This window comes from Larimichthys crocea, chromosome XVII (assembly GCF_000972845.2).
Source record: "Larimichthys crocea isolate SSNF chromosome XVII, L_crocea_2.0, whole genome shotgun sequence".
NCBI classification, from domain to species: Eukaryota; Metazoa; Chordata; class Actinopteri; family Sciaenidae; genus Larimichthys; species Larimichthys crocea.
In genome coordinates, this window is record NC_040027.1 from 28682540 (window position 1) to 28702194 (window position 19655).

The window sequence follows — 19655 nt, forward strand, 5'->3', positions numbered from 1 at the left end:
CAGTCGATTAGCACATCAGTCCTGTACAAATATATGACATGTTGCCTGTTTTTCTGACATTACCAAAGCACTTTTATATTAATATTTTTAACTAAAGGGACCTTGAGGAATGCTTTAAGAGCACTACCATACAGCATGTTTAAAAAACAACCCCTGATGTAATGTTTGGTTCACTGCAGACTACTTTGTAACTTTTTGGACAACGTTAATAATGGTCAGAACCACTGCTATAGAAACACTTTCCTCAACTCTTCAGCGATTTCCTACATACCTTGAAAGCAGCACAAGATGTTCTTGGGTTATACCATGAAGAGTTAGATAGAGGGTGGATTCTTGAAAAACCTTTAAACAGTGGTATATCCCACTGCATATACAGTAGTACCTATTTAGTACCCATTAAAGTATTTATACTGTATGTAGGCCCTTATGTAATGTTAATTTCATTTTATATCATAACAACAACATCATGCAGTATGATGCAAGTGGAATGCTACACACAAATCTTTTTTTGTATTGAGGTAGATACAGATACATTCGACATTTAGGAATGCATAAAACACAAGTAGATGGTAGTTCATTCTCTCTATATGCAGATGCATTTACATCTGTGAGGAGAACTGTATGTGTGCTTTGAATCACAATGCTGCACATATGTGAAGTTCGCCACCTATTTTCTTTCTTCTTTTTTTTTTTTTTACAACATATAAAGTTTATCTGATGGTATTAGCATTACTGTATTGAGTTTCTATTTTTGTCAAATGATCCCCCCTCTCCTCCATTCCTTCTGCCCTACAACACTCCCTGAGAGATGGTTCTCCACAATTCCTTGAGCAGTATGAATTCATTTAGGTTATAACGTCTGGTTATAACAAATTCACATTTTAAAAATATTTGCTGTCAACAGTTTCTTGATATCTTGTTGTATCCATCTTTAAGAAAATTATAATGTAAGGCATCTCTTTATATTCAGTAGAAACTTGACTTTTGAGTAGCACTGTAGGTGTCATGATTATTTGGTCTTACTTTGATTATCCCCATCAAATTCAGTTCAATTCAATCCTCCTCACATTTGCATTTACATCTGCATGGTCTGGTCATGGTAATATACTACAGCTGCACATCAACGGTAGACAACAGAGGTCTGATGACTTTCCATCTTGCTTTAATTTGTTTCATGCCCTATTCTATTTTAGACATCACGTTAATATACAGCTTTATTATATACAACTTTGCATCAATGCTATCAAGACAAATCTCTTACATATTAAGTGAAGAAAAAATGAAAAAAAAAAATAAAGATGTTTCTGGATGGTTAAAAAAAAAAGGCAGTCTCCAATGCAAAATGCTGAGAAGAATGATGCCAACAAATGTGCGATCAGCCATATCGTGGCACCAGATTATTTAGACTGTGTAAAAACTCTGTCATGTTAAGGGAACCGTGATTATGGCTGGATATTGTTGCATTCACACTAACATTTTTCAACAGAGAAAATAGGATTCATTACCGTACAATGTGTGGTGTGACAGCCTAGCACTGCTCACACATCCAGAGACATGCTGGATGCAGCCGCCTCTGTTTGCAGTGTTGCCTTCCTCCACAGCACCTAGCACCGTTACCAAGCAACCCACATAGACTTGGAGACAACTAATAAATGATAGGTCTTCACTGGTGAAACAGAAGCACCTTAATATACATATATAAAATATAAAAATACATTAGGAAAAGTCTCTGATTGCATATTTCCATTTATATTTGACTACTGTAAAATCTGTAATTAGAAAAGCACTCAGCAGAGGTAGGTTAATTAAATTTTACTATTATTGTTCAATCGGGCTTTTCAGAAAACACAGCCAAATAAAAGCTTTGCTGTACTATGTCGCGATATTTTTAGGCTGTAAATCATATCCCACTATCTTCATCAGCAGATGAAGTTTGCCCCCGTTGTCATATTACTGTAGATGTTTCAATGGCCATGTGATATAGCTGAGAGCACCAGCACAGCTACTAAATAGACCTTAAGTGATGAGATTGTTTGCTGTTTCAGTGATAAAGAATGTACCAAATAACCAAATATATTTACTACTTTAAAGCAGCAGCTATGATTCATGTGACATTGCAAATAGTGTGGCATCTTCGCTGGCAGTAGGAATTAGTGGCACAGATCATGATCACAGATGTGTTTTTAATTGTTTTTGGACAACAGTGGAGCTCTTTGGCACAGAACAATTCGCTTCATCAGGCTTTGGCTACATACACAGAACCTGTTCAGTATTTGTTTTTGTGGTGATGTGATTCATTGATGAGAGACTTTTTCTAAAGGCATGTTCAGGCTGCGTGTGACCTGTCTTACCTCCAGGGATGAAGGGTTTGTAAGGGGCTGCAGGGACTGCAAGGGCTGCATGGGCTCAGGAGGGTGGGGCTCTGGCAAGTGGGGGACAAACTGTAAGGCAAGACATGTTTGCATGGATTAGTTCGCTGACGCTGCACGCTGATGTGGATCATCAGTCAGCAGAATAGCTTTGGTCGAGGGTTAGCAGTTGATGCCTGACTCTCATTAGCTGACGTCAACAGCCAATGGTGACACTCACCGCAGGGTGATGCTGCTTTGTTAGCAGTGTTTGATGGAGGGTGGTTGGATGCAACAATGGTTGTGACTGATGGTTGGTTACACTAAGGGAAGTTTGCTGATGGGTGTCAACACATCAGAAAGGAAGTTTCATTGTCCAACACATTTACTGAACATCTATTGCAACCTGTTACAAGATTAGGGAGTGTCTGATATCTGGCAACACACCGTATATTATGGTGGTGATCTAGGCTTCAAGATCCTAAGATCCCCAGGAGCAATACACTTTGGGTTCCTGTGTGCTCTACACAACAAATCATCATGTACTTCTTAAAATAAATATCGTCTACCATTTCACATGTTAATGCACTATTTCTTCTATCAAAATGTGCATGCTCAGCTTTCCTAAGGTCTATATCTCCATGATGCTTTCTGACCCAGTGCCAAAGCTGTTTTCTATTGATTTCCCCACTCAGATATAAGCTCTGCCTTGTGGGCTCTACAGTGCTGCTATTGTAGTGCTGCAGAGGCTTCTCGGTGCTAAACACAGCATCGGCTACCAAAGCGCTAATGAACGTGTTGTCATAGTAATGCTGGGAGGATGGTAGGAAAAACAACTCCTTGCACAAAGACTCCTCATAGTGTCGGCTCATAATTACACAACACGAGCAACTCATTACGCTGTATTTCATCTTGACACATTTTCTCCTTCAGACCCCTGAACCAAAGCCCACAATGATGCTTGAGTGAGTAATCGACCATCATTTCCATTTTGCATTTCCATTTTGTTCTTCATGGACACTGCTCTCCAGACTGTAAACTGAGTAGAAAATCTCAAGGCTGACTCATTGGTGACATTCACACTGAATTTCTCATTTGCTCAGATGTTCAGGTCTTTCAGGGAGACTCTGAAATTATGTGCAGTGGCAGCTACGACCTGTCAATGGCACAACAGTAGCAGGATTGTCTTTACTACAAAAATAACAACAACTGCAAGCAAATTTAAAACTGTATTCAGAAGTATCAGCTTATTCCAAGATATTTTAGTCATATAGTTGGACCACACCCGCAGACTGAAGACTGAAAAACTTAAGACATCTTCAAAGAATCCAGAATATCTTATAGAAAAGTTTTTAGAAAGCTGTATACCTAAATACTCACAAAAGATTCTGTGGAGTAAATGAGTCTGATTACAGACAAACTTGTGCCACGCTTTGCACTGCTGGTTGTGAACAACAGTAAAACCATGAACCCCTCCCTGCTTGCCCAGTGTGAAACCTCCTCTGTAGCTCTGCGCGGGAGCAGCTAAGTGTCTAAAAATGAAACATAAACAGCACAAGCTTTGCTGAGATGATCCATGGAGGAGGCAGATGGATGGATCAGAGTATGGGCATGTGAGCAGGGAGCTCCTACGCCTTATGGATCAGCATCTAATGGGCAGCAGGTAACACCCCACCTCCCCTCCTCCATTCCCATAAAAAAGGCTCTGGATTCACTCTGGAGGAAGAGTGGGCAGATATAAGACTGCAGCCATGTCCTTTGATGGAGATGGGGGATTCACAGGTTAGCAATTATACTGAAATAAAATATCTGGTCTCCCAAAGACTGAAAGCCATTTGTCTTGGTGCCGTGAGGGGGCATGTGATTCATGCAGGAATCATGGAGTGAGGACTTCATGTGACGGATAAAAAAAAGAGGAGACAATAGAGATGGAAATACGCAAACCATCATGAGGACAGAATTCACCCAGGAGCATGAGCTGTATCTTTGAAATGACATGAAACATTTAATCTGATCAAAATAAAACATCTGTAAAGCAGAATGGTGCAGAACAAAATGAAAAAAGCAACCCTCAATCCCACAGTAAAACTTTAGAAAAAAATAAGCCCCAATCTTCACAAGTTCCCTGTTGTTTCAGTAGTTTGGTTTTACAAGTTTAACCAGCTACAACTTGAGCAAACACAATTCAACAATTCAAGGTTGGAAAGCTGGATTTCTCTACATCCAGTTCGGTAAATTAGGTTAAAGATTAGCAGACAGGAAAACTGCCAATCCTGAGCACCTGTTTTACTGAGAATATTTACATTTCACAAGAAATGGGCATCTTTTGAGACAACTTATCTAATCTAATAAGTAAATCATTTCTGAAAATGCAAGTATACAAAAAATAAACTGACGCTTTAACTAAATGCCATCACCCTGGGAGAAAACATTTACATTTCCAACTGGTTGTTTTGCTCTCAGCTTTAGTGGTATTTCTATTGTGGGTTTGAACAACAGCTAGTTTCTATGAAACAGTCTGTTTTGACACTCAAGTACACCTGTATACCTTCACCACTATGAGCACATACATATCTTCTTTTTTTTTTTTTACTCTTATTTCAACTTTAAAAATGCAGCAGTTTCACATGGCAGCTTGTGGTTTCACACCTGCGCCAGAAGATGAAAATAAAAAAAGCGGAACTTACTCCAGAGTCAGAGAGGGGATCTTCAGTTTATCTCGCCTCGACTTCATTCTTGCTTAACACCAAGAGGGGGCTTCATTTACCACAGAGCAGCACCAGTCGGTCTCACAGCCGGCTTCCAGCCACTCATCGCTGCAGTGGGTGACTAAAAATAACCCGTTTAACAGAGTATCGTTTACCAGCAGCTTCAGCGGAATCCGGGGAGATTTTCCGTGGGAATAGATAGAAGAAGAAAAAAAAAACGCAGTTATACCTAAAAAAAAAACAAAAACAAATGAGGCGCCGCGGCAGTTTTACGCGTTTCGCTTCTCGTGTGTCTCCAAGGCGCACCGGAGAGCGACTGCCACAAAACCGAGAGGGAGAGACGGGTCACCGCTAACCTCCATGTGACTGGTGGGGAAGGAGGGAGGGAGGGAGAGAAGGGAGAGTCTATTAGAGGGGGGTGGCTAAATCAATTCGGGCTGTGGGTGACGGTAAACAGAGGAAGGCTGAGTGAGCGTGGAGGAAAAGTTGGCGATGGATAGATGTGTTTTCAAACCTGATGACTCTAAGCTTTGGTCACATGTGTTTCTGTCATGCACCACACCACACTACACCACAGCAGCACAAAGTTGTTGTTTTTTTTCTGGTATTGTTTAATGACATGCTTCATGTATGAGTCCAGTCTTTCTCTCCGTGCGCTGACACAAAATGAACACTGGCAGGCTGCTGATCGTGATGAAGCTGGGGAATACCTCCGCCTGAGACCGTGACAGCTGCCACACTGGATGCGTTTCTCACTCTTTGCGCGCTGTGTGTGTGTGTGTGTGTGTGTGTGTGTGTGTGTGTGTGTGTGTGTGTGTGGCAGTGGCTCTGCCGTGCAAGCCTTTATTTTCTGTCTGTGATGTAGGAAACCCTTAATTGCATAGACAAAGTCAATTTCCCCAAGGAAGCCAGGAAGCGTGTGTACGTGCGTGCAGCCACCATGCACGTATCAGTAAATCAAATTTCTGTTTATTCCAGGCTCCTCGGGTCTGTGAGAGCGCATGTGTGTTAAAATTGATATTTGTGTCGAGCATTTTATCATAACATAAGGTACACCTCGTTTTTTTTTGTTTTTTTTTACACGTGCTTGCAGCATGCTTGAAACTAGATTTCCTAACCACGTGTAGGAGTGTGTTTATGCGAGAGTGAGAGTGTGTTGGTGGATGTGTGTTTGCAAGTGCATGCTTGAAAGTCAGTTCTCATGCACTTGTACTGCAGGTGGGTGTGTGAGTGTGTGTGTGTGTGTGTGTGTGTGTGTGTGATATCCAGTAATTGCACACATACTTGAAAGTCAATTTGTGAGCATCCAATCTATATGCGTGCGTGTGCGTGTGTGTGTGTGTGTGTCGTCCCTTTTTGCACCTCAGCTCGATTTCTGCAGAATGCCTTTATCTCCAACGGCAACCAGTGACGGCGATGACACCAGTATCTTCCTGGTTGCTAGGGAGTTGGCGATGGTTTGCCGGGTTGCTAGGGACAGCTTGACCCAAGTACAGCAACAACAATGAGCACTCACATACAGAGTCAGTGTTGTCTCCCTCCGGATTGACATGATACAGGATTGACTAGTATGTTCCTTGTTTACTGTGGACTGGCTTTAATGTAGCAACTTTTACATTATACACCACATAGTTTTATTACTGATGGTAGCAGTAATAGTATTTTTGGTTTACAATTAACTCATGAAGTTATTTGGATTTTTAAAATCTATTTATTTGAATAAAACACAACAAATATACAATTTTATATATACAATTTTAACTTCTTTTTTGTTATTTACTATTGTGTTATTCTAGATATAAAAGTTAATTTGCATCTGTAGTCCCCAGGCGGATATTTCCACTAGGTGGCACTTGAATAACATCTCATCTAAGATTAGATAGGCGGCATGAGGATGCAGTGGTTAGCACTGTCGCCTCACAGCAAGAAGCTTCCTGGTTCAAACATGTTTAGTTTGTTTTGGGTACTCTGGCTTTTTCCCACAGTCCAAAGACATGCAGTGAATAGGTTAATAGGCTAATTAGTGACTCTAAATTGCTCAGATGTGTAAATGTGAGCATGAATGGTTGTTTGTCTCTATGTGCCATCCTTGTGATGAACTCGTGATTTGTCCATGCCCTGACTCTCTCCCAATGCCAGTTGGGATTGGCTACAGCCCCTCTGACCCTGATAATGATATGTGGTTACAGAAAATAGATCGATGGATATTATTTTGAACTTGTTAGCGGACACATGCTTATTTACACATCCAGCCGTTATTGAGCAACAATCATTTGGAGTCTAAATCCAATATTCATATTCTCTTTTAGCTCAGTCTTTGGTCTCCACCAACTCCTGGGGGAAATGTCTGGCTGTTTAGCTGCAAAATTCTTCACTATGTTCACCGTCTGCACAATATTGCTGAACGAGAGAAATGAAAATCGTCGAATGGCTTTGCTTTTGTGTCTGAACTCACCTGTTGCATTTAATGAGCAAGTGCGCGAGTCTGTGTGTTGGTAGGCAGTGAGTGGCGGGTGCTGTGTGTGAGTGGAGGGTTCCCATTCCCGATTGCTTGGTAATTGTTTTGTTAGAGCAGCATTTCATAGGAGAGTCAGTTTCTCAGTTACCATGGCAATAAGGGCTTTCCTGCTCTTCCCTTCCCATCACTTTGTGTGCTTCCTCCCATCTCTGCTGTGTGAGATGAGGCTGAGCTAAACGCTCTTTCAACAAATGTCTCTCTGCAAATGGATTTTGAACGGCCATTAATTAATCCACCTTATTTTTGTTTTTTGTTTTACTACAAATTACTGCAGATTGGTACTACATCATGTTTTATTTTTGTCTTCTCTGCCGAACCACTCTGCTGTTATATTATAGTAGAAATTGTAGAGATGATTGCAAAGTGCAAGTTAGTATTATATATTACATATTTCTGATACAAAATAGATGGCTGTGGAGGAGTGTAGTAAAACTATATGTATGTTAGATCATTTCAAATATGCAGTGGTTCAGAGGACAGTAAATGACCACCGCTCAGTGTGAAATGGACTACTGTCAGACTCTCTGTGTCTCTGGTGGAAAGACAAGAAGTCTGTTGAAGCTGTTGACAGTCACTAGTAGCACATTTAGTCTTTGAGAGAGTCACTGTGTGGGTTGCAGCTGTGCTAAAAATCCATTTTTACACAGACTACTGTATGTGTTGAAACATCAACCTGTATCAGCACATGCCAACAAGAACTGATGTGATTCTGTCTACAACTCAAACTCAGAAAGTCATGGCTTTCTGGATAACCATGGTTTGCAGATTGAGACTCACACATGTTCAGTATCTCACCCATAGTCACTGAAGGCTTCAATAAGGTGAGAAAGACTGTGCATCTGAAAAACGTGAGGTGAGGCATTGTCTCAGTTAGTGTGTTGCTGCGTGGGAGGAGAGGAAAGACAAGGCTGTATAGCTGGATATTAACACTGAGGACGTGACAGATAATAGACAATAACATGAATAGCTTAAGCCAAACAAAGGATAATAACAATGTAAGTGCACATCTTAAGTCAGATTTAATTGTAACAACACACATGTGCACTCCATTCTGTCACCTGCTCTGTCAGTCGTACCATTCAACTAATGCTTCCAGTTTCCATGTCTCAGCTATGTCTGATGCACAAACACACACACACACACACACACACACACACACACACACACACACACACACAGCTTCCCTTAATGACATAATAATGGCTCCAGTTTTTCATTCCTTCACTGACTCTATTACAAAACCCTGAAGCCCTGTTTGATGCGCATTTGCTGCAAATATACTGCAGAATGAGTTCCATGGTTTGATTTACTTACAAGTTCATAAATCATAGACACAAATAGATGTTGCATAAGAAAAACAATGGCAGTATTAAAAGCTGATGAAAAGGGCTCTCTACTGACTCTACCACATTCAAACAGAACAGAAACACATTCACCACAGTAATGAAACTCAAAGGATATAAATAAAAGGTTACACTCTTGTTACTGGATTGTACAAAAAAACAAAAATCAACCAAACACAACATGTTGTAAGAGCTTATGTCATGCGCTGTGACATTTTGAAATGACTTCCTTTGCACACAAGTGAGCTGTAATGCAGGAAATGAAGCAATAAAATCAAAAGAACTGACAATAGGCGTGTGTTTGTATTTGTGTATTTGTGTGAGTATGAGAGAGAGAGAGAAGGGGAGGTGTGTGTGTTTGTGTGTGTGTGTGTGTGTGTGTGTGTGTGTGTGTGTGTGTGTGTGTGCGTGCGTGTGTGTTTGTGTGTGTGTGTATGTGTGTGTGTGTGTGTGTGTGATCCAGGGACGGTGCTACACTCGGGCTAGGGGGTGCTATAGCCCCAGTTAAGCTCTTCAACGCATTTATTTTATATTTTAAAAATATTTTATTTTATTTTGTTTTAAGTTAAAAAAACATTTTTGACCTTACGATGTTGTGATCCGAATCATTAGTGTGTGCACTTTACAGCCTATGTTTTAATTTCACTATTAATTTAATTTCTTAAGTTATGATTTTGTTACCAAAAACAATGTTGCTAATGCATAGTTGTTTGTTTTTATTATGCATATGGAATAAATACAGTACACATGATGCATTTTAAATGTATTGTCTGGTTATTGGCAGCCGCATTGGCACTGTCTGGTGCTGAATCGGTCACTTTTGCACGTAAAACAATTTTGTCATTGCCTTGTGGTCACTTGTATTAGGCTTAACTATTTTATTAAATATTCTTTGGCCAAATTCAGTTAAAACTACTTTTAAATTGAACATGCTTGTGCTGTGTATGATAGCTGCTTTTATTGAAAAAACAAGAATCTCCTTATAAAGTAACTGAAGTCAGAAGACTTTGCAAGTGATTTTCATCATACTCTCAGTCTACAAGATGGCAGTAACACCAGCAAAATAATCACATTAGTATCTAAATCTGCGGTATTTGGTATCTCTTAGAAAGTTAGAAATGTACAACCCATTTTGCAATAATATGAGCAGACAGAAGCTGTTCTTTTTGCTCATGAGCACTCTGATCGGACATATTGTCCCCTGATGGACACTTGTTGACAGATGTTGGCCTTCTATAGCAAAATAAAGCACAGGATTGACCTCAGTTTGAGTCATTATAAGGGAAGAAGAGCATCATGTTTTACTCTGCCCTCCAACATGGCTGCTATTGAAAGTAGGTGCATTACATCACCTACACATTTGTGCCCCTTACAGCTGAGTCAGCAGCCTTAGTGGTCACATTGATTTTCTAGTGGTGATACTGTGGGAAGTCTGAAAGATCTGCAAGGAGATCGCCCACTCCATCAACCACTGAAACCAAACATCCAACCAATAAACCATAATACCAAGTGTTTTATCTTAAAATACTCAAAATGTAAAAAGCCCCTTACTTCCTCTCCTGTGGTTAAAGTGTTGCTTCTTTGTGTTTGTGTATGTGTGTGTAAGTTAGATAGTAGTAAGTGACAGTGACGTCTGTTTCTGTTTGAAACTGAGTGATGTGATTTTACTCAGACAGAACAAGCATGGCAACTTATTTCTAATTGAACATTTATTTCAAAAATATATATTTAAATAAACTAAAACCAGACTGTCAGGAGTACTGTGTGCATATAAATAAGACTGACATTAAATAATTTCCCCCTGGGATTATTAAAGTATTTCTGATTCTGATTCTGATAGGGAAATTCCTATTTTCTGGTTGAACAGTCACACAACACAACATAATCTTTGACCAGGAACACTATGGATGGGTAAAGTATGAATAAAAAAACTGGAAATGAATGAAAGCATCCATTACAAATTGTGTGAAAGTCAATAAATATTCTATATTTATGACTGAAGAATGTTGTAATCAGCTCATTTTAGCTCAGTCTTGCTGTACTGTGCCCACTGTCGGCTGCAATGGCACAAATGTAAACAAATACTGAAAAACTAAAATTGCTAGCAAGTTGACGTTTGAAAGAGAAACCTGCCAAATGCTCATGATAAACAGCGTCCTCCAGTGGCTGATTCAGGCTGTCCTGAGGGTCAGAAAAAAAATAAATAACTGGAGCGGCACCACATGCTGTCAATTGATACATTTATGGTGCATTTATGGTGAAACAGTTCCTAACCCTGGTTAAGATGAAAATAGTTTCATGATGTGAAACTGACTAAATACTATTAACTTTCTGGCATGTAAGGCACCACAGAGGAGACTTTATCACATTTTCTTATTTTATTACATTTTAGGACTTTCTTATCACATTTTATTCACAATAAGGGCATCCAAGAAGGTACTTTTGTAAAATGGAGTCAACAGTGGCATGTAATACTACAGAGGAATGGCTATCTAGGCAAAGGTCCCCTTGTTGCTTGAACACAAAACAATAATATCTATCTACAGTATCTTGGTAATGTTTTTAAAATGTCTCAAATTGAGCCCTGCAGTTAATAAAGATGGTTGGAGAAATGAATTACAACAAGTGAAATGTGAATAAAAGCTTGTCACAGTTTGTAATATGATCATCTCTTTGGTTTCAGTTCACTGTTGTGGCTGGGGATTATCCAAAGTAACAGGGACTTTATTATTTAAGGTGCTTTTGAATTATGTGTTTAGATAATAAAGTGAAACCTGACTTGAAGCTGAGCACCTCTAACATTATTCTGTTCACTTTGCACTTAAGCAACACTAGATAATCTCAAAATGATCTCTCAAAACCTCTGCAGACAAAACTGAAACTATTTACATGTCGAAGTATAAGTGGAAAAAAAAATGGGGGATTTTTGTAATTCGTGTGAATAAAACCTTGAACAAAACAGGTTAGAAGCGTTGTCTGTGTACGTAAACACAGACAATCTAATGGTTAACACAAACTACAAATACGAGGGACGAGGGTTTACTGTTTCAATCCCAAATCCAATGCATGGTGAGCTTTGAGACTGCTTTCTGTGTGTAATGTTTCTGCAAAATCTCCCTTGAAATGTGAAGCTATTTGCTCTTCCTGAATTTACACACATCATGTCAGCGACAGCCTCTTCAGCTGACACACTGTCTGCACCACATGTCCATGAACCTCTTTGAAGCCTTCCGTTACAGGAGGCGCTTGTGATGCTGTAGGTAGATAAATCGGTGTTTGTTCCTGCCTACCGTTTCCTCCTCTCAGTCGCACAAACAGCTACTTTAGTGGAAATATTAAACCAGAGTATTTAGCACACCAAGGCAGCTCATAAAAATCAGTAAGGACAAAGTTTCAAGGGCCATTTCAGTAAGCCTGTAAGCAACACAGTTCTTCTATCATGGTTGAAAACATCGTCACGAAGCCTCTCGGGTTAGTTTTGATCATCACAGCTCACATGATATTCAATGGTAAGCTGTCTTCTTTTGGTTTTTAATTTTTTCCATTCTGTTTTGATTCTGATTTTGTGAATTTCCACCAGGTTTTTAACTTACTTTTGTATTTCTTCCTTGCTTTTATGCTAATAATACCTTAATTTTCCCACTGCAGTTAATGGAGTATGTGTACTAATTCATATTGAGGAGTTCCACAAGGTTATGTTGTACCATAATTTTATCCCCCAGTGACTATGTTTCTAGTTTAGCTTTGGTATCTGTTGTTGTTTTTGTCACTGCCAAAAGAATTAAAGGGGAAAATGTGCCCTACAACTGTCATAATAAGTATGCGATAATGAGAAGAGGGAGGACACATGGTGATCACAATACATTAAGAACAGGCTGTGATCTTGTAATCTTGATTTTAATCTTGTAATAATAATTCACGATGATTGCTTTGCCCCAAATAATCCATGTCATACAATCTATATAAAACCTAGAAAGGCTAATACTGCACTCCAGATGCAAGGGGAGAATCTGACAACAAAATGTGCTCCGGCAGCTTTATTCAAGATGATAAACTTTCATAGGAATTAAATGTGTTATTCTTTAGCTACAGTAGGTGTCTGTACATCTAGGCTACTAATATTCAGACTGAAATACATACTATTATTACATTTAATATGGAACTGAATGACGATATATTCACACCTAATGGTAAGAATTCTGCTTAAGTCAAAAGGTGAGATGGTAGTTACTGACACTGACACAGCCAACGCTAATGGTATTTACATTAGCTTTAATTTAACTAGGTTTTTACAAGCCCAGAGGAAGTGTGCCGGGCTTTGAAGCCAGTTTGACAGTGGCTTTTTTCCGATAGACTTATATCATAGGAAGCAGCTGCAGAACATGGATAAATGTGTTTGTTTCACCGTCAGAATTGGATCCATTTGGTCCGATAACACTTGCAAAGTCTAGAAGAGCCACACAATTATATCATTCTATCCCAGTTTAAGTTAGTGGCAGGCTAAACCAGGAGTTAGCACAGCCGGTGGAAATCTGGATGTGCTTCATCCGGGTAATTTACAGCGGGAAGTGGATTTCTTTTGCCTTCATGCACCACTGAGTAACTTTCATTCGGAGCCAACACTATAACCAATCCTTCTTTATCCATCAGTGGGTTTCAAATCTTCATTATGAATTTAGCTACTTTCTCATTTAGATATGTGGTAGAACTTAATTATGTTCAATGACAGATAACTTAATTTAGTTTTAGCCATAGCTAAAGTCATTTAGTAACTGCTTTCACCTGAAATAACGTTAGTGCAGCTAGAGCCAGACCAGAGTGCAGTAACAGGGGCAGCTTGGTTTTTAGCTCTGTTTTGTTGTTACCGCATTTTGCTTTTGCACAGCAGAGTACTCATTGCATCCTCTTAATCAAACACATCTCATGTTTTGTCTCCATACAGTCCAAAGCCGAGCGGAGGTCACTGGGATTGCTGGCACTAACATCACCCTTGAATTCATATTTAACGTCACCCTCACAGAAAAAAGTCATTTTGCAGTTTATTTTAACAAGACAAAGATAGCTGAGTATTTAAAGGGTGCTGAGGGAGATGTTTCTGTTAAAAATACTTCTGTATTTTGGTGCATTACAAATCTCAAAGCATATCACAGTGGAAAATACTACGCCAGTGAATTCATGAATGGATTTGGTCAAGAAAGCAGTTCGGTGCAGCTGAACGTCCAAGATGAGCCCAGAAGTAGCACAGGTACGAGCTTTTCTAAACATTAAGACATCTAGTTTTGGTTCGTGGATTTATACAGATTAAAAAAGGAAATTTCATATACATTTTAAATTCAGGGTGATTTTTGACCTTTTTCAGATGAACAATCATAAACTAATTTTCTGCCGTTCACACCATCATCCACCACTATCACAGTGGATCGATGTTTGTTTGTTCCTTGCACTGTTTATCTCAATTCCATAGTAAACATTTACCATGCATGATGTATTTTAAAGGATACATCTGGTAGTATTTTATATTTTATTTTGTAGTAAATGAACTGCACTAGAGAGTGTTTTTCTACCTTAGCAGGATAAAGCACACTCACACACAGACACATAGATTCATACACTGATGCTGGCAGAGCTGCCTTGCAAGGACACTTAACATGCAGTCTTGCTTATAGATTTGCAATACTGGCCAAAAAGGTTTGATGTAACAAAAAATATTAAAAAGATAGATACCACAAACAGTATGGTAAGACAGCAGAAAAATATATGCTGCCTCATATGTATGTTTTCAGTGCATTCACTGATATTAAACAGGTGTACTCTACTCATGTACACCATCTTAGTTTAAGGTGTTAGCATGTGATCACTTGCTATCTAACACTAAATGTAAAGTACAGTTGTGGCTGATGGGAATGTCTTTGGTTTTGGTCATAGTTTTGTAGTAGTTTGGTCATGAACCAAGTTTATGCCATGTCTTTCTGTCTTTACTGTCTATCTTATCAGGAAAAATGCAGTCAAACATTTCCTTTGAGATATCAGTATCTTCTGAACAATTACTGCCATGCTACCACTGTGTGTCTATTTTCATAATTTCCTTGTAACTCCTACAGGTCCTCCCATGCATAGTACTCCCTCAACAACACCTGAAGACAGTGGAAGTTCCTATGTCATCTTCATTCTTGTGGTTTCACCTGTAGTGCTGTTGGTTGCAGTACTTCCATGTTTGATCTGGTGTCTCGTGAGAAGCAGAGGTAAGGACATTTGTTTTACTTGTCTGCCATGATATTTCTCTGGGATTTTAGGTTGTGTCAAAGCTTACACTGAACCTTGGTTGCTTGTAATGTAGAATTTAAGTTTAATCCCATGAACTCAGCTGAATCATTGATATCTGAAACATAGGAAACTTTCATCCATGCATGTAGGGTTAGTCCAGTCTTATCAGTTTTTGGGCTATAGTCAGTAGGACTTTCTAAACTTTTCAAGTTAACAAAGTGAAGGTAAAAATAATAATTGTTATTCTGAAGGAAAAAATGTACATTTGTGTGGTTAGTTGCTCAAAAATGCAAACCAGGTTGCAGTTTCACATCCTTTTGATACGTGATGATTCATAGCTTTTGAAAAGAAGTCTTCCTTCAGTGCATGCAAATGTAATTGTGCCTACTATCACGAAAGGCTGGGTGGAAAAAAAAACACATGAAATATTTGTTAACTATTACTAATGCGCTTTCACCTCAGAGACAAACCCCTCTGGCCTACTTTGTGTAGGAACATAGCCTCTTTGAAATATTCGACACCCCGTGACCTCAGAAACCACAGTTTATGATTTCCCGTACATGTACACAAATGCAGGCTTTTGCTGACTGTGCGTTCCTGATGTCATGCTAACGTGGCCCAACCCGTTGTCCACAAACACTTCAGCAAACAGACAGATGCTGGAGATAAACTGCACTCCTCTGCATCTTGTTTATCTTGTCTGTTTCCATTTCTACATTTCCATTCTAAGCTCTTACCAGTGGTGCACAGTTCAAAGTGAAAGCAAATCAATAATAAAGTCAGACTTTATCAAGCTATAACAGAATGAAAAGTTTTACTTAGATAGAATTGATTTTAATTCGATTTCACAACTATGAGTTTTTATCATTCACCCCAGCCTTTTTTTTTTTTCAAAAATGAAAAAACTATATCTCTGCAACTACGCAGTCTATTTGAATAATTCTGGTGTCATAATAAAAGGAACACTTGACACGTGACATTTGTTCAGATGTGTAAGTATCAGTATGTATGTGACTGGCTCAGAGTAAATGAATATGTCGCACAGCATTAATGGAAGATTTAATTTCCACCTAATACAAATTCACACTTTCACAATGGGTATCTCTTTGAAACGATGCAGTTGCAGCTCTAAATCTGAATCAAAGAATAGCAACATATGTGGACATTATCTCTGCCAAGTTTGAGTCTTATGAAGTGAGGCAGAGTCAAATAAGGAACAAGGAATAAACAGAATGTTTCATTATGTAATTATACCACATATAATAATGTGGTTGTGGAAGTTGTGGAAGTGGTTAGGGTTAGGGTACGTGTCATAATACCAGACACATTTTTATTAAAGGAATGATTTTTTAGTTTCTTACACCATCTTCTCGTGTAAGAAAGTGTATGAACAAAACCTTGAACTGTTCCTCTAAAGTCATAAACTATTATGCTCCTTCCACCTCAGCTCTATTCAGAATGACTTCCCTTTAGCTGACCTTAAATTTTCAGCTCTTATAACAAGCAAACCTAGGTCTTGCAGTGATAAAGTTATACTTGACTCAATAGTTCACCTGTTTTACTTCTTGTACAGACAAACAACAAGAACCACCACCACCACAAAGCTCGTATCCCACAGTACAAGTAAGAAAACCCATGTTTTCCCATCTTTCTACATCATCAACAGCTGTAGTAATTCTTCAGTTTGACTCTGATTGTCTTTGCAGGAAACAGAGGCATACAAGAATGTGCATGGGCCCTCACTGGTCTACAGCGTCCTGGACTTTCCCAAGAGACCTTCAGCAGTTATGGAGATTAATCCCAATGATACCGAGTACGCTGCTGTCAGTTATCTTCCAGAAAATAGAAGAGTGTGACACTCATCTGAACGTAAAGCAGCTGGTCTTTCTTGGTTTGAGTATGCAAGATGACATATAATCTAAAAATATATTTCTATTAAGTGTGATAAATACTTTTTTTTATAAAACAATGATGGCTCCTCACTGCCTGTAGGGTCTTTGCAATAATAAGCACAAGTGTTTAGAGGGCACGAGTCACTGATCTGCATGGGCGGTAAATATGTAGGTGTGACGTTGTTCTTGGTGGTCTCGAAATTGAAATGTTGAGGCAGTTGGATTCTTATCGTTTTTTGTTTGCTCTTTACTTGTTTCAGCAGTGGGACATAGAGTCACTGCATTTGGGCCTCATGGATGATCTAAAGGGGGAAAATATGGAGTGATACTAAGTTGAATGAATATGATGATATTTCACTATCCTGCTGACCTTTGTTTCACTAAAACTAACTTGGATCCTTTTTAATTGGTCGCTTCCCCTTATCGCTGTTAACGGTGGATAAAAAAAAGTGAAACTGAATGAATTCATCCTATTAACAAATATGTTATTCCTCTATGTTATGGAATTTTCTATTCTTAGGTTACACAAGGTCACATGTGGGTGTTGAGTTCCTCAGCAGTATTAATTGTTTGGCTTCGATTGGGAACAGTAGGTGCCAGTCTATCTCAACACTGTGGTGGCCAGGGTCGCAGAGACCTATTGCTCCCTTCCTAGACATAATAGATAGCTTGTCGTTGATGTTCCAATCTGCGTAAACAGACAACAGTGTCTCCAGACTAGAATATGCTGACAATAACACCTGCATGGGTAAAAACATTCTCTTTGACTAATTCTGGGTGTATAATATTTGTGGTGTTATCTGTAGAGGTTTGAAGTCTAACCACCAGGATGACTTTGGCAGAATGTGAAGCTGACTCAGGCACTTCTGATGCACCATGAGAGTGTCTCTAATTCTCCTCAGCCAAGTGTCAATAAATAATACAGTATAAGACATCAGAGGCTCCTGAAGACTTTCTTCCCTCCTGACCTCACCATTGACCTTTGACTTCAGCAATTTCTCCACAACAATCTGTGCCATAGATCAAATACACATCAATGAGCCACATGTTCTTTATAATAAATGAACATAGTTTACGTTGAGTCCAACATTCACAGTTCTGCTGTTGTAAATACTCACAGGAGCACAGAAAAAACTTCAGTCTCCAAATGCATAAAGGTTGTGGAGGGATGGCAGATGACTGACAAGATATTATAATATTTATTCAGGAAATCGGAGGCTACACTCTTGCCCATGAAGTTGGAATAAAATATTTTTTACATCTTCTCATGAAATGATTGTGACAATGTGGTTTATTCTTGATAGATAAAGTATACATTTCACTTTATTGATCTCTTCCAAACATATCACAGTGAAATTCAAACCACAATTAACCTGATGTATTTAAATAAGAATAAAAAGGGGAATGTGTCTGAAAACAAAATTATTTCAACTTTATGGGCAACAGTGCATCAGTCTTTAAATCTGATTTTCTAAAATGAAATTCTGTCTGTTTTTCCTCCATTTTTCCTCTCCAAATAAAATTTAGACTCAGTGCTGAACTTTGCCACGGAAACCTTTATGGCTTGTTTATTAATATTTTTTATCACCAGCGAGAAGGTGTGATATCCTGACACACTCTCTTGGAGTTTCAGGTTCAGTATTTTTCATCTTTTCTGTTTTCTCATTGCTTTTATCACAGTTTTGACTCATTGCCTTTCCTTTGTTAAGACAAACAAAACTAAGAGTCTTTAGTGAAATGAAACAGTCTCAGGAAATGGAGACATTTTATTTATAGACAGAGACCTGCTACCATCTCAGTAGTACTGTATATTCACAGACCACAGATGTGATTTTCCATTTACAATGTGTGACACTGTGATAGCAGTTTGGTACATTGACACAAACAACTATCTGACACTATCTTACTGCCATTTTCACGGCATGGTCCCTGAAGTTCTCTTCTGGCAGGTGCTTATCAATCTTTTGATAGATTTGTCAAAAAATAAATATTGATTTATGTTCTCAATGCCACATATTCATATTATTAATGTGTATTGTTCATATAGAGTAACTAACTCACCCAACATATTTGTTCACTAGTGACAGACAAGCAGGTAGATTATTCAGCCCGGATGTTGGTTGTTACTCAGGAAGGAAAGTAACCAGCCAAGCTGGTAGATAATGATGTTTGGTTTTGTTTTGTTTTTTTAAATGGTGCCCACAGCCACACACAATCATACAAACACAGAAGTTTATTCTCTGCTCTGAAAGTACATTTTGAAATGTATCAAGCTGTAAAGCCTCTTGTCCTGTCTTGTCCTGAGTTATAATCTCATGTACTACTAAACTGTTTCTTGAAATGCACATATTATTTTAGAAATGAATGTCAAAATACAGCCATAAACTTTATTGTTTTGTGTGCAAATAATGTTCTGTGTCTATCAGTGTTGAGTCTCTATGAGTGTCTTGTTGTAATGGCAGTATTTTTAAGGCAGTGTTAAAGATAAAAACACACCGTGCATGCTTCACAGTGTGTTTAGTTCAGTATAACTGCATGCTCAGCTTGTTGAATTAATAATGTCCTGAATTAAATGTCTCACA

At 38.7% G+C, this 19655-nt stretch overlaps 2 protein-coding genes across 3 annotated transcripts in view; one reads left to right on the forward strand and one right to left on the reverse strand.

Annotated features, from left to right (window-relative positions):
- The window catches only part of mast3b (microtubule associated serine/threonine kinase 3b), a 31727-nt gene extending 26316 nt beyond the window's left edge, over positions 1–5411 (reverse strand). For both annotated transcript variants that reach the window (XM_019261205.2, XM_019261204.2), the window contains exons 1-2: positions 5036–5411; positions 2352–2441 (exon numbers count right to left, since the gene is read on the reverse strand). In XM_019261205.2, the coding sequence (XP_019116750.2) occupies positions 2352–2441; positions 5036–5082 (137 nt within the window). In that variant the 5' untranslated portion in view covers positions 5083–5411. The remainder of the gene's footprint in view (positions 1–2351; positions 2442–5035) is intronic.
- A 6780-nt stretch (positions 5412–12191) lies between these two features.
- Positions 12192–17680, forward strand: LOC104920403 (hypothetical protein). The gene is made up of 5 exons (XM_010732666.3): positions 12192–12426; positions 13860–14162; positions 15019–15159; positions 16755–16804; positions 16888–17680. Exons 1-5 carry the CDS (start codon positions 12357–12359, stop codon positions 17035–17037), a joined length of 714 nt encoding a protein of 237 aa, XP_010730968.2. The 5' UTR covers positions 12192–12356; the 3' UTR covers positions 17038–17680.
- Positions 17681–19655: the final 1975 nt, after the last annotated feature.

Coding starts and splice junctions, on each gene's coding strand:
- LOC104920403 (XM_010732666.3), top strand. CDS start 12,357: ATGGTTGAAAACATCGTCACGAAGCCTCTCGGGTTAGTTTTGATCATC. Junction 14,163..15,018: donor TGAGCCCAGAAGTAGCACAG/GTACGAGCTTTT, acceptor TAACTCCTACAG/GTCCTCCCATGCATAGTACT. Junction 16,805..16,887: donor GCTCGTATCCCACAGTACAA/GTAAGAAAACCC, acceptor TTGTCTTTGCAG/GAAACAGAGGCATACAAGAA.